Here is a 26,687-nt window from a genome sequence, read left to right on the forward strand (position 1 = left end):
TAAATGTGCATAGGAAGGAATTCGGTGCCAAGAGTTTCATTCCATTTAGAGAATAGATGCAGTGGGGTTAGAGGAGTTTTGAAAATCAACTTGTAATTATGTTCCAACATCCTTTTAGCCGTGTGTGACTTTGTCAATAGTTTTATTCTTCATTTAATTATAGGGAGGGATTTTAGTGAAGTGAATACATTCTGAAAATAACAATCAGCACACCTTTGAATTAATGCCTGCATAAAATGTATATTTTCAACTTGTGATTTGTTACGTGTGGTAATGAACATCAACCAGGACGAGCACATCACCAACAAGCGTCTGTACGGGACATTAACAAGTGTATAAGAAAAGATAGCAGTAAGGAGGATGAGACTAGCTGGCCACTGCCACCGACACCAAGAAAATCAACAGGCCCGCTGTAGAGAGAGTATAAGCAGCCTCAAGTTCATCTACTGTATGTTCACATCACTGAGGACGTACGTCGGTGGGATGAACACACAGGCCCATGTGGTGAAATAGGCAGTGCAACACCTCTTCTACCTCAGTCAGCTAAAGAAGTTCAACAGAGATGTGCAACCAAAGAGAATCCTGAGTGGCATGGGAACTGCACTGCCCTCAACCGCAAAGCACTGAAGTGGGTTGTGCGGACAGCCCAGAGCATGAGTGGAGTTGAGCTCCCTTTCATCCAGGATAGATACCATACCCCAACCATGAACTGTTTGAGCTGCAGCCGTCTTGCAAGCAGTAGACGGACGCGTTGTATTTGTGTACGCTATGTATTAGTAGTTTTTATTGTTTGTACACTGGATGCCAGTGTTCCAGGGGGTACGTACCCCAGACATGAAAAAATGAATAGAAATAATGAAGCATCAAGCATCAGTTTAACCACTTTAACCATATACATAGCTGATCAAGCTCACAACATATCACAATACTATGTGTTGTGGGCTTGTGGATCTGCCATTTTCCAAAACATAATTTGTACGGCTCATTATAAGATGCTGCCCTTTCTATAGTTCTATACACACTGCTCCATGGAAGAAAAATACAAGGAAGCAATAACAATTTTAAGGTCATACATTACGTGCATTTCTTAATGTGAATGGTGTCGTGCTGTATAAACTGTTATGGAGTATACAAGTATGGAATAAGTGGATAAGGTTAATCTTCACTATCAACCTAGATAAATGCAACAAAACAAATACACCGACCGAGTCTGTGGTGGTATCATCTATTTTGCTAATATCTGCAAAACCATGAACTAAAGGAATATTCATTGTATGTTAGCTCAGTGCCATCCAGTGCCCTTTCAAAGGATGTTTTTCTTTTCTGAATACATTTAGACTCTAAATAACGTGGTATCTTAACTGTCGGAAAGGTCATTCTGTAAATCACCCAGGCAGCCACATACAAACTGCGGCTGTGTAAAGGTTTATTTCACAAAGAAAATAGTACCCTCACTGCTTTCCCTATCTAATTCATTTAACTATAGGTCATTGTGGTTTTTGTTGAGACAAATTTTTGATTGTTTTTTTGGTGCAGGCTTCCGTGTTTTGATTAATTATCATCAAAATGTCATGTAAACAAAGGTAGGCCTATAGCAAATAGATTTGACAAACCCTGTTATAGCCTTAGTTAATTTTCTCCCAGTATCAAACTGATGCTGGTTACATTACATTCAGGCCCGGACCACTGGCCTATAGCACTAGCAGTCCGGGCACGTAGCTCCAATGCAGCCCGACGGCATGTCGCGGGTTCGAGTCCCTATACCGACAGCCATTTCTACGTGTCACTTCCTGTCTCTCTCTGTATCAATACTATCAATAAAGGCAGCCTTTATATCAGGTTACAGGTATAATATATGGTAATATATGTAAGGTAAGGCAAAGTGATACCTTTACAGACCTTGTCCGTGCAATTGCGTTGCTAGGGAACAGCTGGAGTCCAAGTTTATTTCCTGACATCCACTGATTTAAGAAACAACAAAACAACATTAATAATAAGGGTAATAATAACTAGAAAAGTCACAATTTTGAAAAGTTGCAAAGTGTGGTTGCCGCAGTCACTTACATAGGCCCCTCCCACTAATATTGTCAGCCAATTACAACATTTTGTTATGGACAAAAGGGCCATTCAAATTACATTTTGGACAGGTGAATTTAATACCTTTTCATACAAGGTTATTGATCCTAAGCCACTGATTGCATTGTATGGTGTAGTCCTACAGGAGTCACCAATAACAACTCCAAGCCGACGCATTTACTACGTAATGTAGACCTTTATTAATCCCACAGGGTAAATTCTGTGCCATTCACGAGATATCTCGTGTTTAGAGCTTTACAGTGTGCCAAACACGAGAAACACGAGATTCTATTCTATACTGTCCAGTTCTATGCCTGTTTATACAGTATATCCTATGTGAAAATTGTGTGATTGTGTAATTCAACTATTTTGTATAGCAGTCCTTGCGCAGCCGACCCAGATTCGAATCAGGACCTTGTCTGCATGTCGTTCTCCACCTCTTTTTCCTGTTTCTGCACTGTCTATCAAAAAGTTTTACATAAATTCAGTGCATGTCTGAAACACATGCTAATACAGTTGTGTACACTTGCAGCACAGAACAGTACACTACTAGCAGTGCCGGTTCTAGGCCTTTTGAGGCCCTAGGCAACATATTATACAGAGCCCAAAATGTTTATAAACAAATCACAAATGTTTATAAACAAATCACAAATGTTTATAAACAAATCACAAATGTTTATAAACAAATACCAAAATGTTTATAAACAAATCCCAAATCCCTTGGTCCTACCCCCCCGACCATGAGACTTACTACAGGTAAACTGGTAGTGGTCCTACCCCCCCCCCATGAGACTTACAAATCCCAAATGTTTATAAACAAATCCCAAATGTTTGTAAACAAATCCCAAATGTTTATAAACAAATCCCAAAATGTTTATAAATAAATCACAAATGTTTATAAACAAATCACAAATGTTTATAAACAAATACCAAAATGTTTATAAACAAATCCCAAATCCCTTGGTCCTACCCCCCCGACCATCTGTGCCGGTTCTAGGCCTTTTGAGGCCCTAGGCAACATATTATACAGAGGCCCCCCCCCCCTCCTGCTTTGCCACGCCGGATAAAAATTGTAAATTTGCCATGAAAATGCTTCAATCTGGTGCACTTTGAGATCAAAATTAAGAAGCTAGGTGGGGGCCACATGTGGCCAGTAGCCCATGTAAGGGATACATGAAAAAAAAAAAATCTTCTCCCTGTGACGAGGCCCCCTCAGTGGTTGAGGCCCTAGGCGACCGCCTAGTTCGCCTATGCCTAGAACCGGCCCTGACTACTAGTATAGCCCTGCTTCTTTCCACTTGTCTTCTCTCTACACATTTTTAACAAATTACCACCAGCTTTTATTGTCCAGCCTGGTTTGTAACAGCTGGGAGCCAATTACCAGCAGGGTTCAAGTACACCACTCACATTAGACACCACTCAGTCACCAGTCACCACTCACAGCAATCCAATCCAATCCAACTTGATTTATAAAGCACATTTAAAAACAACAGAGTTGACCAAATTGCTGCACAGTAGGTATAACAATAAATAAAAAACACAATGCAACAGGGTTTAAAAGCCAAAAAATATAAATGAGTTGGGTTTTAAAAAGGGATAATGTTGGAGCAAACGTGACATGGTTGTATATAGCTATAGTTCCACAGTTTTGCAGCAATAACCGAGAAGGCTCATTGTCCTCTTTGCTTAAGCCTCGTCTTAGGGACGACAAGCAGCAATTGGCCAGCTGACCTCAGTGATCTGGAAGGGCCATATACCGGTACATTTTGTAGCTCAGAGATGTAAATTGGCGATGACCCATTTAAAGATTTAAAAACAAACATTACAATCTTAAAATGGATCCTAAAACGTACTGGGAGCCAATGGAGTGCCAGTGGAGTGAGGCTAAAATGGGGGCGATGTGTTCGTGTTACCGGCTCTCCGGAGTCAGTAATGAATAAAAGATAATTAAAAACACGTAAAAGTGCAGATTCAGTGCTGTGAAAAGTTTTAAAACCAGATTGAAAAATCTCAAGGAGTCCATGTGTGTCAAGAAAACCCTGTAGTTGTACAAGTGCAGTTTGTTCTATTTTTAGTTTTTTACAGCAGGTGGTACCACTCACAGCAGGTAGTATTAATCAATCAGTCACTCATCAATACTTGCACGCACACACAGTCACGCGCGAGCACACACACACGCACGCACACACACACACACACACACACACACACACACACACACACACACACACACACACACACACACACACACACACACACACACACACACACACACACACACACACACACACACACACACACACACACACACACACACACACACACACACACACACACACACACACACACACACAGGCCCCTTTTCCACCGGTTGATGAACTGGTTGAAACGGTTCCCATTGGAACCAACCGGTGGAAAAGGGGTCACACACACACGCACACACACACACACACACACACACACACACACACACACACACACACACACACACACACACACAGGAAGAAACTCTCTTGCCCTTCCATTCAAAATGTTTCATTCATTCCATTGGTTTCCTTCAGTGAAATCATTGAAAGCTATGTATTGGTTGTTTGGCCTTGCTAGTGAACTGTACTGGCGTGAGAAGAGCAGTTTTTGTACCTGAACAAGAGCAACAGAGAGTGAAACATGGTGTAGAAACTGTAATGCTATTACACTCACACTTCCACGGTGCAACCTTCATAGACACACAGGCAGTGTTGAAAAGACATGAGATCACCAACTCTGCAAGGTAGGCTACAGTAACATGTGTCTCCATTTTTCTTTGTAAATTAACCCTACTTACGCTCCACTGTTATACTACAGTGTCACACAAAAGTAGCAAAAATAGCTGATCTGCAAGCATTTTTGGGGCATTTTGTGTTATTTTTTTATTTGAATCCTGAAAAGTAAAAGATTTGGACATATGAGGTTTACACCCACCAGCAACTATAGTTATTAGTTTTCCTTATGTCTTACTTGCAGAATATTGGCTTTTATACTTGCTGTGAGTGTATGATTGTACAGTAAAGGTGATTTTTGTATTATCTATTTATAATGCACATGTTTCTTAAGTCAATATAGAGTCTGGAGCACACCAGGGGTCCAAATACACTCTTACGGTCCTGTAACTCTGAGATGGACCCGGGTCTATTTGGTTCAATCGGTGGACTCTTGGAATCAAATTAACACAGAGGATTTTAAGGTGTAGATTAGATTGCAGTCCCAGAGATGAAAAAAGGTGACAAATATCATGGGTCCATGGCCTAATGCATATTCTCACAAACTCTAGACCAGTTCCAGTTTGCCTTTCGGGAAAACAGGCGCACAGAGGATGCCATTGCTACAGCCCTATACATTTTACTGTCTCTCACTAGGCTATTTATAGACTTCGGCTCAGCATTCAACAAAATCATCCCCTCCAAACTGATCAAAAACGTACCGACCTTGACATTGACCCCCTGCTCTGTAACTGGATCCTCGACTTCCTTGTGAACAGACCCCAGCAGGTCAGGATATGCAACCTCACCTCCTCAACCATCACCCTGAACACTGGTCTCCCGCAGGGTTGTGTCCTGAGTCCCCTCCTACACTCCCTCTTCACTTTCGACTGCACACCTGCACATGGCTCAAACCATGTCATCAAGTTCGCAGACGACACTACAGTGATTGGCCTCGTCAAAAACAACGACGAACGTGCCTATATGGAGGAGGTACAACACCAGGTGAGGTGGTGCGCAGAGAACAACCTCGCCCTTAACACCTCCAAGACAAAGGAGCTGCTTGTGGACTTCAGACGGAGCAGAGGGGGGCAGCATGCACGCTCCGATCCTCATCGATGGCGTGGAGGTGGAGCGTGTCACCGCAGCTTCAAATTCCTGGGGGTCCACATATCTGAAGACCTTTCCTGGACCCTAAATACCCTCATAAAGAAGGCCCACCAGCGTCTCCTTTTCTTGAGGAGACTATAAGGAAAGTCAGGCTATCCCACCTGACTTTGGAAAGGTTTTACTGCTGTACCATTGAAAGTACATTGACCTGTACTGTATTACAGCTTGGTACGGAAACTGTATACTGTTGCAGAGCGGAAATCACTGCAGAAGGTGGTGAAAGCTGCGCAGCGTATTATAGGCTCCTCATTACTATCGATTGAATCCATCCACAAAACAACGCTGCCAGTAGGCTCTCAGCATCATCAAGGATGCCTCCCACGTCCCCAACAACAGACTATACTAACACATTATGACTGCTTTCGTACTGCCATTCATTTCGTTGCACGTGTGTAACAGTGTTCAATGACAAAATAAAATCCATACTTCCATACATCCATACCACACCAAGGTCCTTGGAATTCACATTTGACAATCACTGGTTTATTGTATTACATAGAATAATGGAAGCAGAAGGAATGCAATTCCTCACATTCTTGTGATCGTGGGTGAATATGGTTCAGATCTGGTCATTCATGTGCATAGACCGGTTCACTTGCCACAGTTTGTAAAGAGGGAGGTGGTACGAGATGAAAAACCTATGAAGTATAGACTGTCAAAAGCAAGAGGTGCATTCATCAGACTTCAAAAGACCTGGAGCTTCAAGAAGAACCAAGATAACTGTGCAAGACCCTATAGTGGTGCCACTATATTGCTATATGAATTTGTGACACACATGGAAAATGAACAAAGGAGACAACGAGGCAGATGATGTGTTCCGTAACAGATGCCTACGAATACTACTCTGGCGAGTATACATGGCAAGATTCAGAGCACGTCTAGAACTGAGATGAAGCCGCTGAGTGAGGAAATGAAGCTGCGTAGATGGAAGATGATTTATTAGACACATACTATACAGCATCTATAGGACCACAACAACGACTGCAACATATGAATGACATGGGCACCAGTAGGGAAAAGAAGAAAAGGTCTGCAGTGAGGACTGCAGCAGCTGGCCATGAAAAGTGGAAGTGCACTCTGTGACGGCTTTATTATGTGCCACAATGCACAAAGTAATAACAGGTAACATTCATGTGCATGAATTGTTATGCAGGCCACAGAGCCATGGTGGGATCATGTGGGCAGTGCCACAAGTGATGGCATATGGAGCAGAGATGAAGATCCATGCATTTTTCCTGACCTCAGAATGCAAAGGTTCCTCATGTGCTCTGCATTGGGCAAACGTTTAATCAAGTCAGATTACTGAAATGATTCCTCAGGCCTTTTAAGAAGCAAGGGAAGATGGAGAGCTGAATCCTATGAGAATGAAAGGATGTGTTTGAAAGTGTTTCATATTAAAAATTATGTGTGATTTTACATATACTTCTACTGAAGGAGCACTCAAGTAAACTCAATTATTTTTCCACCAGTGAATAGTAGTCTAAAATGTACAACAATATGTGTAGACGAGATGTGTGCCTATAGCTATAGCTATTGTAGTAGCGAATGTGACATATAGTCTACGCAAGGTGTTGTGGCGCCACCCTGTGTCTAAAACGAAACAATACATCATAACAATGTCTGGATGAGGACCTATTTTTTACAGTCTATGATGAGGACACATGTTTATCATAGGGAGGGACGAATGGCCATCATGTTTTCCGTTCATTATACTAGCGTAAAGCGTTGATATAATTATCTACAATTCAAATTAAAAAAGGCAGATTTAGACTTTGGTACTTAAACATCATGCCAATGGTTTTTGTAGTTTTAGTCAATTAGTTCGGGACTTTTTAATACTTGTAACAAATATTTATATTAATGTTGTATTTAATACTACTTTTACTGATAAAAATAAATAAAAACACTGCACTGTTTTTCAGCACCGTGGACAGCAATTGGACCAGTTACGCAAGTGTCGCTCGTTGAAGCGCGCTGCCCATTGGTCTGATTAGAATAGACTTTATAAGCTTGACGCGCGACGATAGGATATGGCATATGGCCATACGATACGAGCTAGGATTTATTGTTACTCTCACATTCTAATAAATAGTCCTCCTGTGTGAATTATTGAAATTATCGTGGCATCGTTCATCTGCAGTTATCATCGCGTCCAGTCAGTCCATAGGACACTAAACAAAAAAACGGTTTTCGAAAGGAGGTAAGCAGATTACGCGGTCTTTCTCGTGGGAGACCACATTAATTCCTGGTTTTGATGGCACAGTACAGTATTTTCAGTAGCATTATTGTCGTGCATTCTGAGTCTGGGCGACGCTTCTTTGGGTAAAAGTTATTGCTGCCTGCCTGACTTTGAATGTTTTTTACGACAAGCTGTTGGTTGCCGTTGTGTTTGCATTTCCTGACTGGCTGGAAGACAAGTGTATAAGGATTTAGAGCCGCTAACTGAGCCGGTGTCTGTATCCACACCGTCTGTTAGGCTACTGCAAATCCCCTCTGTTAAGCTAAACCGCCTATTATCGTTGTTGTAAACTGTATACTTGCCTTAGTATATTATGGCTATAGTCACACTAGACACTACACTAAATTGTGATATAAAGCTCATCCCGTATACGTGGTGCATATAGTCTACTCTAATGTGAAATAGCGCTGGTGTCTGGTGAAGTAGCTGCTGGTATTTCATGTGGAATGTGTAATCCCTATATAGGTTCAAGAGACAGCTGACCAACTCAACCAAAACACAACAATCAACAGCGTCCACATGGCAGGTAAGCCTGCACGTCTAAAACACTGTAATATCAAAGTGCATTTTACATTTTGGATGTGCGACTAACAGGGATAAAACAAGGGGTTCATAGGCTGTCCCAATTGTCCCATAATGCTATGAGACATCTATTTAAATGCAAGTATCTGACTTAGATTATGGTAATGACATTGTACAAAATATGTATTACATAGCCTAAGTAAATACGGACAAGAGTTGTTTTTAATATGACTAGAATAATACATGCCTTCTTAGTATTGTAGGCTATACATGTCAGGGTGCGAACAGAGGACCCAAAAGCAGGACGACCAAAAGGCAGGATTCACAGTTCAGGATGTTTATTCAACAATAACTTAAACTTCCCATAACATGGGGCAGGCAAAATCAGTACACAGACACTGACACTCTGACATGAACTGACAAGGGACTGAACAAACTGGGGTACATAAATAGACTAAGACTAACTAGACACAGGTGAACTCAAAATACAATCAGACACAGGATAGGCTAACAGGACAAAAAGGACACAGGTGAAAACACTGACACATCACAAGGTAGGTGAGACAAGGTAGGGAACAGTAACTAGGCAGACAGGAAACACTAGGGACCATACTACAAAATAAGATACACAAAACCAACCGGGTAACAGAAAACCAAACAGAACAAGACATGGCAAAGTACTGAGCATAAAACAACCACATAACCATTAAGGTCAAGCCACATAATAATAGTCCAGTAGGTTGGACCTATGTCAATGCTCAAATATAAAGGCAGAGGAGCAAGGCGTGACAATACAAATATAATGAAGTAAATAAATTGCTATTTCTGTTTTAAAATCAAACACAAAGATTGATTGAAACCGTTATTTATTCTCGAAAGAGCAATTGAGGTTCTCCCTCATTTTCAATGCTGACGAGATTACATACAGTATATAAAACAATTTAAGACATGCAGGACATAAAACACAAAACAAATCTTCATGTAAGGCATAGACATTTTATACAGACAGTGAGACAAAACACAAGTTAAAAACAGTTACATTATTGAGGTATAGGGAGGTTCAAAAGCTGGTTATTAAATTGACCATAAGATATTGGGGTATTCATTTTAATGTTTGCTGTAAAGTGTTCCATGTGGTTGGGGCATGGAAGCAAAAAGCTCTAGTTTAAGCCATTCACTTGAACGTTTCTGGCGAGTATTACAATACAACTCACCCTATACTAACAGCTCTATACAAATCTGACAATATTATCTCACTTTCAAATTAGCGTTAGCTGGGTTGAGATTCAACGGACACTGAAAGATGCCATGCTATATTGTTGATTAGTTTTGTAACTTTGTTAAGCATTATCAGTAATACAGTGTGCAGTGTACAATGTGCAGTGGTTCTCAGAGTGGGGTCCACTGGGGACTCCCAGGGGTTCCTTGAGTGGGCAGGGGGGCAGGGGGTCCCCAGCAAAATGAGGAACAGTTTGACCACTTTTATCCGATTACTATACTGAAGCTCTCAATATAGCCTATGTCATATTGTCTCTCATATGTCCAACACGGTTATACTTTTCAGGATTCAAAAATAGCAAAAGTAGCAGGATCAGCTATATACTTTTGGTGCTTTTGTGTGACACTGTAGCTTATACTCTAAGCACTGTAGTGACAAGTAGGGCGTTAAATAACCCATTTTGGGGCGGGAACCCCTTTTGGTGTTAGCATCATGTTATGCTTTAGCTATTGAAAAATAGAAGATCTACAAGCTCATAGCGCGCCACCGAGTGGCGTGCTACGAGCTTGTAGGTCTGATATTTTTGAAAAATCGAAGAACCACTGACGTACTGTAGAAACATAGCTTTTTCAGAAAACTGTCAGGATGTAGAAGACATTTTTAGAATCTTAAGTTAAAATGTGGGAGAGGTTTTTGCCCGACACCAACGATAGTGGTTTACGGTGACCATTTGACCACTTGTCTGTCTTGTGTTATGTACTCCTGCAGAGCCTAACTTCCCCCCGCTGCCTGCGTTCATCCCATTCAAGCCATGTTTCTACCAGGACTTTGACGAGATCCCTGAGCATCACCGTGTCATGTGCAAGAGGATGTACCACCTGTGGATATGTAAGTGACCCTGTTTCAAAGTATAAAACATAGGACGGTAAACGTACTGTATATGGGTTGTATTAATAATCTACACAACGTAACTCATTATAAAGTTGTCAATGCGATTGTATAGTGGAGTAATGAGAACAATATTTTGCCTTCTGAAATGGCAGTCGACGTATTGGAAAATAGATGCTCTGTAACTTTGCTCTTCTTACCCCGGAATTGGAATTGCCTGAGGAAGTGCTGACCTTTTTACCATTGAGCTAATAGAGCCTGCTTGCTAAGGGGATAAATTGGATCTCGACCTTCAGGTCAAAATTCATGTCAGATCCTGTGTCTATAGGTGAGACATAACCTTTGATCTAAATGTCTCATTGGAGGAGCTGGGAGAAAAATAAATAAAAACACCACAAAGTTATATTGTATATAACATACCTGCATACAAAATTAAATTTTATTAATTAACAAAAGTACAGTATTTGACTTGAGTAAATGTATTTTAGATATTTTCCACCAAGTCATTATACGGTAGGTGAAAATGTTCAACATCAATGTTCGAAATGCAGTTTGTATGAATAATGTCTTTTGGACTGTGATAGCAAAGGCTCTGGGGTTAGTAAGCAATGAGGGAGAACAAACAAACACTGAAACCTTGCAGGAGAAATATTCCCTTTCGTGTTCTGCAGAACAGACAAAACATTGAATACATCCCAACACAAATCCCAATAATCAGAATCCAAAAGAACAGAATTGAAAACAGCTAAATTGTTCATATTACAGGTTTTACAGGTGTGAAGAAGCAGGTAGAATATTCTTACCTGTGTACCCTCCACCAAGAGAAATAAAGAAACAAATAATGAAACATAAATAACTGGCCAAATCAGTCGAACGTAAACTGTAATGAAACATTCTGACTGGCATATTCAGTAATCACTTGTTAGTAGTGGAAGTGGTCATACATACAGTAAGGCTCCAACACAATTGGATCAAATCATATACATGGAATGAAACCATAGACTGTAGAAAATGAAACTTAATAGGAAAATATGATAAGGATGTGTCTCGCAAATGTGAGCCAAATGTCCAGTTTAATTTAATCCCACCTTGAGTGGCCTATACGTTAATCTTTCATTGTTGTTACTGGCTATTATGTTCTCCCTCTACAGATTGCAGTATACATGATAAACATGTGCAGGTATTTCATGCATCTAATTTGTATTCAGCTATGCATGCTTAATCTTATTGTTTTGTTTTCAGTTAACTGTCTTTCTTGACTTTGCACACTCACTCACTCACACTAATTGTTTGTTTTGTAATAATTTGGATATTTCTGGCCAATGGATTAAGAACGTAGGTTACGTAGGTAACCACGGTTATGTGAGCGATTGGATCACTCCAATATATGATAGTTCCGTCCGCAGGCGGAGCGTCGAGCGGACTTACCGATGATCCCGTGCTAACAGCCACGGGAAAATGACGTGTGAGTGAGGCACCGCCTCCCGAGGTTACTTTGCTCGCACACGTCATTTCCCCTTCCTCGTACCCTTTCCGAGGCGCGATAGATCACCGCGACTATAATTGGAGTGATCCAATCGCTCACATAACCGTGGTTACCTACGTAACCTACGTTATGTAGCGCTATATTGGATCACTCCAATATATGATAGTACACTACCAGATCAGTCGGGGACCTATCAATGAGAACAAGAGCCAGGCCCTCCCGGTGGGAGCGGCCAGCCCCAGCTCAATCACAAAGAGGGGCCCACTGTCTCCGAAGGAGCAGAGGCCACCCCTAAAACGGCTTGTTCCAACCGGTTCTCAGGGACCACATTGACGCGGTAGAACCTGGTGAAGGTACTAGGCGACGTCCAGCTGGCTGAGGCACAGATGTCCGAAAGGGGGACACCCTTAAGCTGCGCCCAAGAAGTAGCCATGCCCCGAACCGAGTGCGCCACCACCGCGGGCGGCAGAACCTGCCCCGCCAAGTGGTAAGCACAGGCAATTGTATCAACAAGCCAATGTGAGAGTCTTTGCTTTGAGAGCCCTTGGCCCAAGACTCTATCACCATAGCATACGAAGAGCTGATCAGTCAGTCTGACCGCCTTCGTTCGCACAACGTAGGCGTCCAAAGCCCTCACCGGGCAGAGGACGTGAGGAGCCTCACCCGAGCCCTCCCCACTCAAGGGAGGGACATAGGCAGACAGGTGAAGATGCCGATTCACATGTCCCACAGACAGAACCTTCGGCAGAAAGGAAGAATTGGGTCGCAAAGTAATACTCGATTTACCGGGACCCATCTGGAGACACTCTGCGCTCGTAGAGAGCGCATGGAGCTCCCCAACCCTCTTTGCAGAGGTGACTGCCAAGAGAAACGCAGTCTTCCATGAAAGGTGCTGAAGAGAGGCAGTATCCAGGGGCTCGAAGGGAGGCTTCCCGAGTGCTGAGAGCACCAAGCCAAGGTCCCACGTGGGGACCTGAAGAGCCTTCACTGGGTGGAGGCGCCTTACTCCTTTCATAAAGCGTGACAGCAATGGATGGTTACCCAGCCGTCCGTCAAAGCCATCAGAATGGCATGCAGAGATAGCGGCCATATACACCTTTAGAGTGTTGGCCGCCCTGCCCTCGTCCAGCAGTGACTGCAGAAAGTGTAGCACAATCTGAACATCACAGTGCTCCGGGTCAGCACCACAGGTCACGCCCCAAGTGCGGAACCGGCGCCAACCAACCTGGTATGTTGCAACCGTAGACGGGGCTCTGGAACTCTGCAACTTATGTAGAACTCCCTCTGGGAGACCTAGACCCGACCACCTGCGCCTCTCAGGGGCCAAGCCCATAGCTGGAGGCGATCGGGGCGGGGGTGCCACAGGGCTCCCTGAGCCTGCGAAAGCAGGTCGGGCCTCTGAGGCAACTGCCACGGTGTCCCCGCGACCAGAGACAGTAGCACCCTGAACCAAGGGCGTCTCGGCCAGCGTGGGGCTATCAGAAGCAACCGATGTCCCTCCCCCTCGACTCTGTCCAGCGTAGCCTGGATCAGGGGGAAAGGAGGGAAGGCATAGAGCCGCGTCAGCGGCCAGTCGTGAGCCAAGGCATCCAGGCCCAGAGGCCCTGGAGGTTTTGCCAGTGAGAACCAACTGGGGCAGTGAGCGGTTTCCTGGGAGGCAAACAGGTCCACCTGTGCCCTCCCAAACCTGTTCCACAGTTGTTGCACGACCTGAGGGTGGAGACGCCAGTCCCCCTCTCTCGGTCCGTCTCTGGACAGCATGTCCGCTGCAGAGTTCTGGACCCCCGGGACATACGTGGCCCGAAGAGATGGGAAGTGAGCCTGAGCCCAAACTAAGAGCTCCCGCGTCATCTCGTGGAGACGGCGGGACCTCAACCCACCTTGATGGTTGATGTAGGCTACAACCGAGGTGTTGTCTGACCGCACCAACACATGCCGGCCTTCCAGATGCCGAAGAAAATGCCGAAGCGCCAGGCACACAGCTCTGAGCTCCAGCACATTGATATGTTGGACAGACCATGGCGGACTCCAGCGGCCGCTGGCCGCCATGCCCCTGTACACAGCACCCCAACCTTCCAGAGAGGCATCGGTGCACTCCAGTTCCCTGCGTGTCATCCTGCTGAGCGCCCTCCCTGACTCCAAGAAGGAGCGGGCACGCCACAGAGTGAGTGCGAGCACACAGGACTTCGTCACCAGGAGACGACGATGTCTGTGTCGCCGCCGATGCAGCTTGTGGGCATTGAACCAACGCTGCAGCGGCCTGAGATGAAGGAGACCTAAGGGGACCAGCGACGAGGCCGCTGTTAGCAGGCCCAGTAGGCGCTGGCAGTCCCCGACGGACACTGTCCGTCCCAGGCGGAACCGGAGGAGAAAGGACAGAATCGTCTCGACTCTCTTGGCGGGCAGACTCGCCCTCATGAGATATGAGTTTATAGCCATCCCCACGAAGACCACGTCTTGTGAAGGGGACAAACGGCTCTTCTTCTCGTTCAGGACCAACCCTAGCTCCTGGATGTGTTTTAACAGGAGGCTGGTGTCCCTGGCTGCGTGCTCCGTGGACGGAGCACAGAGGAGCCAGTCGTCGAGATAATTCAATACCTGAATGCCCATGGAGGAGAGGGGCTCCAGAACCGCATCCATGCATTTTGTGAAGGTGCGTGGTGCAAGAGAAAGCCCGAAGGGAAGTACCTGGTATTCGTAGGACTCTCCCTCGAAGGCGAACCGGAGGTATTTCCAGTGGCTTGGATGGATGGGCTCTTTCATGAGCCCACACTAGAAGCTCCCGCGTCATCTCGTGGAGACGGCGGGATCTCAATCCACCTTGATGGTTGAAGGCCACCACCGTAGTGTTGTCTGACCCGACCCACACATGCCGGCCTTCCAAACACTGAGGAAATTCCCATAGAGCTAGGCGCACAGCTCTGAGCTCTAGGACGTCGACGTGTCGGACCATCCGTCCCAGGTGGAACCGGTGGAGAAAGGACAGAATACTTTCACTGCTCTGTCTGTCCTGGCTTGGCCGGCACCTTGGAGCGTAAAGACCAAGTGTGCAACATAGGAGCCCAGCAGCATGGCTGCATTAAGGCGGGCCACAGCGGCCAGGACATTGACGTGCCGTTCAGGAGCTGGTGACTTGTCGACTCGTCGCAGGTCCCAGCAACCATCGTACTTCTCTACGGCGTCTGACAGCCGGAGTGCCCACAGCAGGGGGACTGCCACCGCCGGTGGGGTCTTGCCCATAATCTTCCACACTCACAGGTGGGAAGTGGCCATCCCGGTGCTGCACCGTCCCAGATGGGGGAGGCGATTGTCACCAGGGAAGGAGCCTTGTGGGTCGACGGCCTCTAGCCAGGATGCATAAAGCGAGCCAATAGAGCCCGTCAGGTCGCAGGCTCGACAGCGCAAGGGGAAAGGTTGACTACCTAGTCACCTCCCTACTAGGTCACGCCTAAATGTCGTCGGGATCGGACTCGAGCCCGCGACACGCTGTCGGGCCGGGATACCAGCCTAGATGCCTGGACCACAAGGCCGGCCCAGGCCAGAGTCCTGCCACCACTGGGTGTGCATGCTCTAGACCCAGGCAACAAAGCAGACACAGTGCCCGATGGGCTGTGGCCAGCTCTAAGCTAACAAGCAGCGAAGGCTATCGCCAAAGCTAGACTGTATAAACCTGCATCACACGTCGTATATCAGCCTTCGGCTCATACGGGTGACAGGACAGAAATATAATATGTACAGTATATTATATATAAAGCTTCATCGCACTTATTCAGGCGATAGGACAGAAGTATAATATACACCGTCACTGATGTAATGTAACGTACACATACACATCAGACTTCACCACACACCGTATATCGGCCCTTGGCCTATACGGGTGACAGAAGTCAGATATATAGCATTTAAAGCTGCATCAAACACCGCATATCGACCCCTGGCGTATACGCATAATAGGGTAGAAGTATAATACATAGTTACTGTGTAACGTGCAATATACTGGCAGATAAACCTCAGCACCCACCGTATATTGGCCCTGGCCTATACGGGTGATAGTCTACAGACAACAGTCACCTGTCAGCTGTGCAACACAGGAACACATAAAGCTGTATCACACACCGTACATTCGCCTGTGGCTTATACGGGTGATAAGACATTATATACCCGGTTACCTGTGTAACGTATATAATATACAATATATGCTATATCACACACCATATATTGGCCTAGCTTTAGCTCATATGGGTGACAGCACAGAAAGAGTTAAATATACGGATAAACAGTTACTATTGAACTCACAAATGTATAAAGCTTTATCACACCGTACGTTAGCCCGTGGCTTATACGGGTGACAAGACAGAGAATATTATATACTCAGTTACCCTGTAACGTATATAATATACAACATATGCTATATCACACACCATATATTGGCCTAGCTTCAGCTCATATGGGTGACAGGCAGCACAGAGAGATAAATATACAGATGAACAGTTACTATTGAACTTACAAATGTATACATAAAGCTTTATCACACCGTATATTGGCCCTTGGCTCATACTGGTGACAGCACAGAAAATATTATATACGCAGACACCCGTGTACGTATAGAATATATCGTATAACCATATCACACACCGCATACTGGCCCTTGGCTCATACGGGTGATAGAATACCAACAAGAGTCAACTGTGCAACGTATAAATATACAAGGCTGTACTACACAGTATATTGGCCCTTGGCTCATACTGGTGACAGCACAGAAAACATCATATACGCAGACCTGTGTATATATAGAATATACAGCGTAGCTATATCACACACCGTATACTGGCCCTGGGCTCATACGGGTGATAGAATACCAACAGGAGTCAACTGTGCAACGTATAAATATACAAGGCTGTACTACACAGTATATTGGCCCTTGGCTCATACTGGTGACAGCACAGAAAACATCATATACGCAGACCTGTGTATATATAGAATATACAGCATAGCTATATCACACACCGTATACTGGCCCGGCCTGGGCTCATACGGGTGATAGAATACCAACAGGAGTCAACTGTGCAACGTATAAATATACAAGGCTGTACTACACAGTATATTGGCCCTTGGCTCATACTGGTGACAGCACAGAAAACATCATATACGCAGACCTGTGTATATATAGAATATACAGCATAGCTATATCACACACTGTATACTGGCCCGGCCTGGGCTCATACGGGTGATAGAATACCAACAGGAGTCAACTGTGCAACGTAAATATACAAGGCTGTACTACACAGTATATTGGCCCTTGGCTCATACTGGTGACAGCACAGAAAACATCATATACGCAGACCTGTGTATAGAATATACAGCATAGCTATATCACACACCGTATACTGGCCCGGCCTGGGCTCATACGGGTGATAGAATACCAACAAGAGTCAACTGTGCAACGTATAAATATACAAGGCTGTATCACACAGTATATTGGCCCTTGGCTCATACTGGTGACAGCACAGAAAACATTATATACGCAGAAGACCCATGTAATGACGTACGTATATACAATATAACTATATCACACACCGTATACTGGCGCTTAGCTCATACGGGTGATAGAATACCAACAAGAGACAACTGTGCGATGTATAAATATACAAGGCTGTATCACACGCCGTATATTGGCCCTCGGCTCATATGGGTGACAGCACACAAAGAGTTAAATGTACAGTTTCCATGTTAACTTCATAATATGTGTAAATAAGTATAATATACAGTCACTTAGTTGCAATGTATAGTATAGAGAAACTGTGTCACACCACTTAGTAGCCTTGGGCTTTACAGGGGTGACAGAATACAAATAACCAGTTGCTCATGAAACTTACAAATGTACAAAGCTTTATCACACATGATAAAAGCCATATGATATACAGACACTTGTGTTAATGATATAGTATAGGAAGACCTTATCACACACCGTTTATTAGCCTTTGGCTTTATACGGAGGGACAATACAGGACAAAACAAGTAACAATACTTTGTGTAGTGCTTGTGCAACTGCAATGTGAATTAGCACCGCAGCCAACTGAGCTCTCGATCTCAGCTGTGCCTGGTGTACTGCGTCATGTGAGCGGTCGATTTAATACCCGCGCTATTCTGACGGATTTAAATCACCACAGCTCCTCACGGAGAGCGAGTCACAGTAACGAGACGGGGGGAGCAGAGAACGCGTGGCGTCTCCTTCTTCCCCTGGGAGACGAGTCACTATAGCTGCCCAGTGGGCTAGCGAGACACGCTGCGCACCGTCTATAGGGAAGGCGTCCGTTCCCGAAAGTGAGAGCCGGGAGGGTAGGGACCGGCAAAACAGACAGACAGTACAGTCAACGAAAGACAGCTAGTCCAACAAGGGCAACCTCCTGACGCCGCGGCACGGGCGACCGGCCCGTGCCACCGTAGCACGGTGGTGTTTTTAGCTAGTAGCTTCCAACACACTGATACAAGAAGGCAACTCTGAGAGGAGCCAAGCTGGCTGCTCAAAAGGAGTTATACGCTTCTTACGGTAAATACCTTAGTCCTTACCCATCGACGACGCCGAGGAAAGAAAAGAGGAAGGGGAAATGACGTGTGCGAGCAAAGTAACCTCGGGAGGCGGTGCCTCACTCACACGTCATTTTCCCGTGGCTGTTAGCACGGGATCATCGGTAAGTCCGCTCGACGCTCCGCCTGCGGACGGAACTATCATATATTGGAGTGATCCAATATAGCGCTACATAACCACTAACTATTCTATTTAGTGGTTCTCAAACGATTTCATACTATACCAAGGCCCCCCAAATTATATAAAAATGTATATTATTATATTATGCATATTAAATCTAGCTTCTTGATTATTCAATTGATCGAAAAGTAATCATATACAGTACATTGCAGCTATACAGTAGATGGATCACGGAGAGATGTGTTGTACAATGTTCTGCTTATACTAACTAACTTGCATAATGGTGAGCTACAGGGGCTGCAACAACAAGTTTACAAAATACCATGTTTGAATTAATAGCCTCATGGTTACATAATTGTGATAAACACAACATCACACTTACTTTGGATTGATTGTGCAGCCTAATCGTTGTCTATTCAGGAAATGGATGGCTGTCTCAATTCAGCTGGGGCCGTGTCGCTCTCACACGCCCTCGGCAGACAGATAATTGAAGGAGATTTGCTCCCTTTTGGCGGCGGAGTGATGCAAGCTGCACACGAGGTGTTATCGGGGGGCTGTGTTGTGATTCACAACACAGCTCACTTACGATGTTAGGGGAAGATGACTGTATATTAATTACATCGCACTGTGTAAATAGAGAAACATCACCAGAAAATGTAACCTAGGACAGCAGCAGAGAGAAAGTTCAGCAACAGCTTTGCTGTTTATGTAGCGTTACATTTCAGAAGCAGTGAGTTCATTCTTCGGCAACGGCGGATGGATGCGGATTCTGACAGCTCCGTTCAGCTCCGTCGGTCCGTTCGGCGCTCCGGACTCCGCAAACTGCCGGTAAACTGCCGGTAACATCCGCCACGCTGCCGGGAGAAGGGGCGGCATCTGCCGGGGAAACTGGGGGGATTATGACACTCAACTGCCACGCGTTGCGTCGTGTTCGCGTTTTGGGTTTGGGGTGGAGTGTCGGACTGATGCCGCAGAGAAACCCTACCGCCTGCTGCGGGTGTTCCCGCTGCCGGAAAAATGCACTCGCTCTCTCTCTTACATTTAACAAAAGTGTTTCTGGTCTTGATTTACATTTTCATATCTTTGCACCCCTGTCTGCATGCTTTATCTGTGTCTCTCTCTGTGTGCCTGTAGGCCTATATCGTCTCTGTCGGGTGGACATTATGTGCAAACCTGTCACTGTCCGGGATTCAAATTAAAAAACAGTGACATTATGGTATCAGATCTGCGATCAAGTGGGGCGTTAATTTACGGAGAGGTGTCTGTCCGACAGTGACATGTGTGCAACTGTGCATGTATGGGTGTTCAATGCATGCATGTGTGTGTGTGTTTGCTTGGTATGCTCAGGCTGAAAAGCCTTACTTGTACTCCATATATTATTTTCAGTGAGCGGGCACAGTCATATGTATTAACGATAGTCTTTACAATGACGCGCATTTTGTTGTTGCAGTGAACAGTATCACACTAGCGGTGAATCTAGTCGGCTGCTTTGCCTGGATGTTCGGTGGAGGAGGAGTGACCAACTTTGGTCTGGCCTTCATATGGCTGCTCATGTTTACTCCATGTTCATACGTCTGCTGGTTCAGGACCCTCTACAAGGCTTTCAAGTAAGTTGCGCCATGCCACGCAGCACCACTGACTTTGATTATTGATCATTTAACAAAATAATTGAGCAAGAATCTATTCCTATTTTGGACATTACATCATTACAGGTTAAAAGAAAATTCTACTACTTTCAATAAAGCTGCATGCTCTATGAGCGTGCAATGCAAAGCATTGATCACGCCCCCCCTCCCCTTTTCTGCAGCCTACACTGTAAAATAAAATGTGTTTGCTTTTACTTTGCTACGTGTTGCACGCAACAGCAGCAACATAGGTTTAGAATGCTAATTCGGATCGGGTGATCGGAAATCGGTGCCGATAAAGTCATTTTCAAATGATCAGAATCGGATCGGGAGCCAAAAAACGTAATCGGGACATCCCTAGTATCAATATTATATCCATATCATGATATTAGACTGGAAATTGTCTTTGTTTGTGATATTGTACTATTATGACATGGCATAAACGTGTTCTAGTGAAATATAAATATCGGATCGGGAATGATCGGTATCGGCAGATGCTCAAAATCAGAATTTGGACATCCCTACTGTACCTCAACTTTACATTTTCAGTCATTTTTGCTTTCTCACACTCTCAGGTCTGACAGCTCCTTCAACTTCATGGCGTTCTTCTTCGTCTTCATGGCTCAGGTGGGCATCAGCATCATCCAGAGCATCGGCATCCCTGGATGGGGCGTATGGTAAGAACCTCACACTCACACGCTGGATGAGGTATTACGGTGAGAACCTCACACTCACACGCTGGATGAGGTATTATGGTAAGAACCTCACAATCACACGCTGGATGAGGTATTACGGTGAGAACCTCACACTCACACGCTGGATGAGGTATTATGGTAAGAACCTCACACTCACATGCTGGATGAGGTATTATGGTGAGAACCTCACACTCACACGCTGGATGAGGTATTATGGTGAGAACCTCACACTCACACGCTGGATGAGGTATTATGGTGAGAACCTCACACTCACACGCTGGATGAGGTATTATGGTGAGAACCTCACACTCACACGCTGGATGAGGTATTATGGTGAGAACCTCACACTCACACGCTGGATGAGGTATTATGGTGAGAACCTCACACTCACACGCTGGATGAGGTATTATGGTGAGAACCTCACACTCACACGCTGGATGAGGTATTATGGTGAGAACCTCACACTCACACGCTGGATGAGGTATTATGGTGAGAACCTCACACTCACACGCTGGATGAGGTATTAGGGTGAGAACCTCACACTCACACGCTGGATGAGGTATTAGGGTGAGAACCTCACACTCACACGCTGGATGGGGTATTATTATTATAAGACCACAGACAGTCTGAGGCAGTGGTTCTCAAATGGGGGTACGTGTATGTACCCCTAGGGGTACACAGAGGTACTATGTGTTCGCTGTTCAGAAAAACAGGAAACAGCTTGAAGCGGGCGGCTGTCTGTCTGCTTAGCATAGCCTGTCTCCTCTATGCCTGTCTCTCGTCAACAATGAAAGAACAGTGAATCAAACCACGCCCCCGAAATACAAATCTATATGAAACAAACATAAATAAAGATAGCTCTTTGGAAAGTTCAGAAAAATATATTCTTCAGAGTTAGTGTCGAAGTGTCCTTGAGCAAGACACTGAACCCCTTTGCTCCCGATGTGCTGGTTGGTGCCTTGCATGGTTTCCGCCGCCATCGGTGTGTGAATGGGTGAATGTAATGCACAATCTATGTAAAGCACCTTGGATAAAGGCGCTATATAAATGCACCATTTACCATTTATATTGCCAAACGGCCCTGCTCTGTGCATGTCATTATGATTCACTAGCAGATATTGGCCTCATATAAGTTTTATGTGGTATACTTATTCCATTTCGAGAGGCTGTTAACCATGAGATCCTCAAAATGTCACTTGACTTTTTTTGATGATCAGACATTATTATTATGACGGCTTCCATAAAGTTTAAGCATGTCAACCTTTTAGAACATGGGGACATTGGGGCAGCTTTATGCATCGAGCACAAAACATTTAAACTTTGGTTCACACACTCAAAAGCTTATAATAATTATAGTTGCCACTATCTTCTTCAAAAACGAATAACTCTCATAATTATACATGTGACATTAATTCAAGTGTGACGCATTACTGAACTTTTTGTAGTCTCTACAACGTGTTCTTGTCAAGGACCCCCAAAATGGAGCTATGTGTCTGTCTGTATGAACGTATGTCTGTATGTCTGTCTCTGTGTCTGTATATCCGAGCACGGAAAGCTGCAACACCTAAAGTGGCGAGTACAGTACAGCACAGAGTAAAGTGGCCAGTATACAGTACAGTACAGGGTAAAGTGGCCAGTAGAGTACAGCACAGAGTAAAGTGGCACAGAGTACACTACAGTACGAGCCCTGGGCCGTTCCTGGGGCTCTGGATGTTCCCGGGGAACCCCCCACATGGTAACTCTGTAATGTCTCTATCGTTTCGGACGCGGGGCGGCTGCCAGAACCGGGCCGGCACCCTGGGCGCGTTCCTGGGGGTCTGGATGTTCCGGGGAAACAGAAGCTAATGGCTATTGAGAACACACAAGCAGTGCGGGCGGGGCCCTGGCAACCGTGCACAGCAACTGGAGCGGTTCCAAAAATTAAACACAGCGAGGCAATGTTATGGCGATATCAAACACCTTAAGAAAAGCCTTCTCGTCATCTGTACCCAGTGGCATTCAGTTATAGGACAGGTATTATATACTCGTCAAATGGATCCAACGCATTAATAGCACTGCCAAACAAACTGGAACCCCACAAGTCCAACAAGCGAACCTGGGGTGACAGGGCCTTCGCAGTGGCCGCCCCTTCACTGTGGAACTCACTCCCAGCTCACATCAGAGCGGCATTTGCGGTGTCCCGTTGAATTAAACAAATGAAGTAAAGTAATGCTCCCTTTTTCAGCGGCTGGCTGGCGACCCTGTCCTTCTTCAGTTATAACATTCTGATTGCGCTGATCATGCTGGTTCCCACCCTCATGTTCACCGCTGTGGCCGCCCTGTCCTTCATCGCTCTGACACAGGTAAGACAGTCCTGTTGCTGCCGGGCAGAAACCTCTGATCTACATAATATTCTAACTTTTTGTGTTTTTCCATAAATTAACGACCTACTTTATGATCACACTACACTGACTACAGCGTCACACTACAGCAAATCTATCAGATCCGCAACCTCAAAACGTGTGGTGAAGAGATACATTTCGAGCTTGTGGATCTGCTACTTTTTTATTTGAATCATTTACTGTACGGTGTAGCAAGATTATTTGCCTCAGGATTGAAGGTAATGTTTACCAGAGTGTTTGATAAAGTTCATGGACAGCTGCAGGATCATTTCTGTCAGTCAAATGAGTCAATGTCAACAGAAAGTCCATAGGGGGCAAATAAACCTTCAAGATGTTTGTCAGATTTTCTAAACCGATATGAGAAATGTATTGTATATGGGCTCTGTACATCAAAGGGAACTACGGTAATACAGGTATATATCATCTTAAAGTGATCCCCGAGGGGTTAAGTACTACAGTACTTCTCTGCATTTGATCCATCCAATTAGGAGCAGTGTGCTGCTCTATTTGAGCGCACGGGGAGCAATTAGTGGTTCAGTGCCTTGCTCACAGGACACCTGCTCACAGGACACCTCGACATGAAGGTATGGAGGAGCAAACTGGAGACCTCGCAATTCTCTCTCCTGTGCAATTGTGGGTTAGCCTCGGTCCCAGGCTTACTCATCTCTGCGAAGAGAAAAGCCTGGTCACACCCTAAGGCAGAGACGCTATCGGCGGAAGTGTCGGTCCGGAACATCCGACAAAATGTATTTCCCCCGGATACGATATTATTCCGGCCAATCACAGTTCTCTGTGTTAAATTCACAGAGAATGTAAACTGATTTGTAAATCAACGTCATTTCCTCGAGCGGTATACTTCCGCCAAAATCCCACAACTTCCGCCCAAAACAAATGATAGCTTAGGTCTTGCCCAGCGTGGGCTTGGGCATATTGGCATGTACAAAGCTGATCTGTAACTGCATCGATTAGCCAATTATTCATCATTCTGTTAAGCTGGTCAAGTCATCGTGATGTCAGAAGTGATGTCAGCTGTGGCCCCTTTTATGCCCATATATGGAGTTCTTGGTCAGGAATGCCCAAATATAATCATGTTGTCTTGATTATTCGGTTTAGGGTTATTTACAGTTGACAGTTGGCTCATACAGTAATACTAGCATCATTTAATTTACGACGCTCATCAGGACTATAGAGCCTTCTTCATCAGCTGATTGAACGATGATGTCATTTGTGCTTTCGGTGTCATGTCAATGCTTTTCAGTTTTACAAACAGGATATGATGTTATTATCCAAAGTGCCTCAGGATAATAATAACATCATATCCGGTGTCATGTAAATGCTTTTAATGCAGTGCTTGACAGATTGCATTTGGCAGGGGAAACATTGTGAAACATTGGAGCAATGGCTCTCCACTGATTGGCTGTGTGACATTCTGTGACTGTGACACAACAGTGGGACTAGCAGCCAGGCAGATATCGTATCGTCTACTCCCCTATACAGTTACCTGACAGCATAGCCACGTTTAGATTATTATCGTAGATATTCAAAATACCAGATCTAAAAGCTCACGTAGATTAAAGTTGTCAGTCGCCACAATTGATCATTTTTTAATAAGTTTGAAGAGCATTAGCAACTAGAAATTGAATACAAGTTGACGTCGAAGAGCATCTTCCATAAAATCATAGTGAGCTTGTAGGTTGGCTATTTTCGAAAGAAAAAAAAACTGTGACGAGGAAAAAATGGGACTGCATGATGTACAGTATACTTTAAGTATATTTTGATACCAATACTTTTATTAAAGTAACACTGAATACAGGGCAGGACTTTTACTTAAGTGCTTATTTTTTATTTATTTAGTTAATTCGATCCAATATTTATTTGTATAGAACACATTTATGCCATATACTGTAGTACAATATTCAAAATCACAGACAATATCCAGTCTAAAGTGTGTGTGTGTGTGTGTGTGTGTGTGTGTGTGTGTGTGTGTGTGTGTGTGTGTGTGCGTGCGTGTGTGTGTGTGTGTGTGTGTGTGTGTGTGTGTGCGTGTGTGTGTGTGTGTGTGTGTAGATCCATAACTACTACCGCGGCAGCGGGAACAGCATGGCCCAAGCGCAGGAGGAATGGACCACAGGAGCCTGGAAGAACCCCATGGTCCAACAGGCCGCCTTTGGCGCCGCTTCATCAGCCATGCAACAAGATCAGCAGTATAATCCACCACAGAATCCACAACAGAATATTGACAACCAGATGTAACCACTGTAACAACACACAAAAGAGCCGGGGTATTGGAAAAGATGGAGGGTGTGAGTTTAAGAGTCTGTTACAGTCATCTCCACAAATTGAAGAGGTTTTCCAAAGAGCAGAAGTTGTGGTGTTTATCAATGTTCAACATCCACAAAGACACACACCTGTGTATTTCAGTAGCTACTTCAGTAAGAGTTCCATATCTTTTTGCCTCTTCAGGCATTTTATTCTCTTTTGGTATCAACTAAAACTCAGAATTTGTTGCTTTGCCAACAGCTCATTTTGGCTTGAACCATGACCATAACCATATCGTCTCTGTTGGGTAGAAACCGCATATTATGTCCAAAACGGTTACTTTTTAGGATCAAATTCTTATTACAACTAGCAGATCTACAAGCTCGAGCTTGTGGATTTTCTACTTTTGATGCTTTTGTGTGACTCTGTAGTATGATCAAGTAGGGCATAATTAATTTACGGAAAAAAACAACAACACAAAAAGGTAAAATAAATATGGAGATGAGCGGTTTCTGCCCCGACAGCAACGATATATTAAATACATTTTTGTATGCTTATTTGGGGGCATTTTTATGGTTTATTTTGATTGAGGAATGTAGAGAGACAGAAACCCTATAGGGCAGAGATAGGAGAGAGAGGTAACGTATCAGATAACGTATCAAACGTATCAAATCCAATCA

The 26,687-nt window shown here is 44.5% G+C and overlaps 1 protein-coding gene across 1 annotated transcript; it reads left to right on the plus strand.

Moving 5' to 3' along the window:
- Positions 1-273: 273 nt before the first annotated feature.
- On the plus strand, positions 274-26,001 carry LOC308320611 (secretory carrier-associated membrane protein 5-like; the record flags this gene model as incomplete). Its single annotated transcript, XM_080771158.1, has 8 exons — positions 274-314; positions 5,594-5,819; positions 8,689-8,749; positions 10,733-10,852; positions 20,498-20,654; positions 21,248-21,349; positions 23,592-23,709; positions 25,816-26,001. The coding sequence occupies 8 exons, from the start codon at positions 274-276 to the stop codon at positions 25,999-26,001; spliced, it is 1,011 nt and encodes a 336-aa protein (XP_080627284.1).
- Between the last annotated feature and the right edge of the window lie 686 nt (positions 26,002-26,687).

The sequence above is a fragment of the Protomyctophum bolini genome (genome assembly GCF_963924005.1).
Source record: "Protomyctophum bolini genome assembly, chromosome: 1".
Lineage (NCBI taxonomy): Eukaryota > Metazoa > Chordata > Actinopteri > Myctophiformes > Myctophidae > Protomyctophum > Protomyctophum bolini.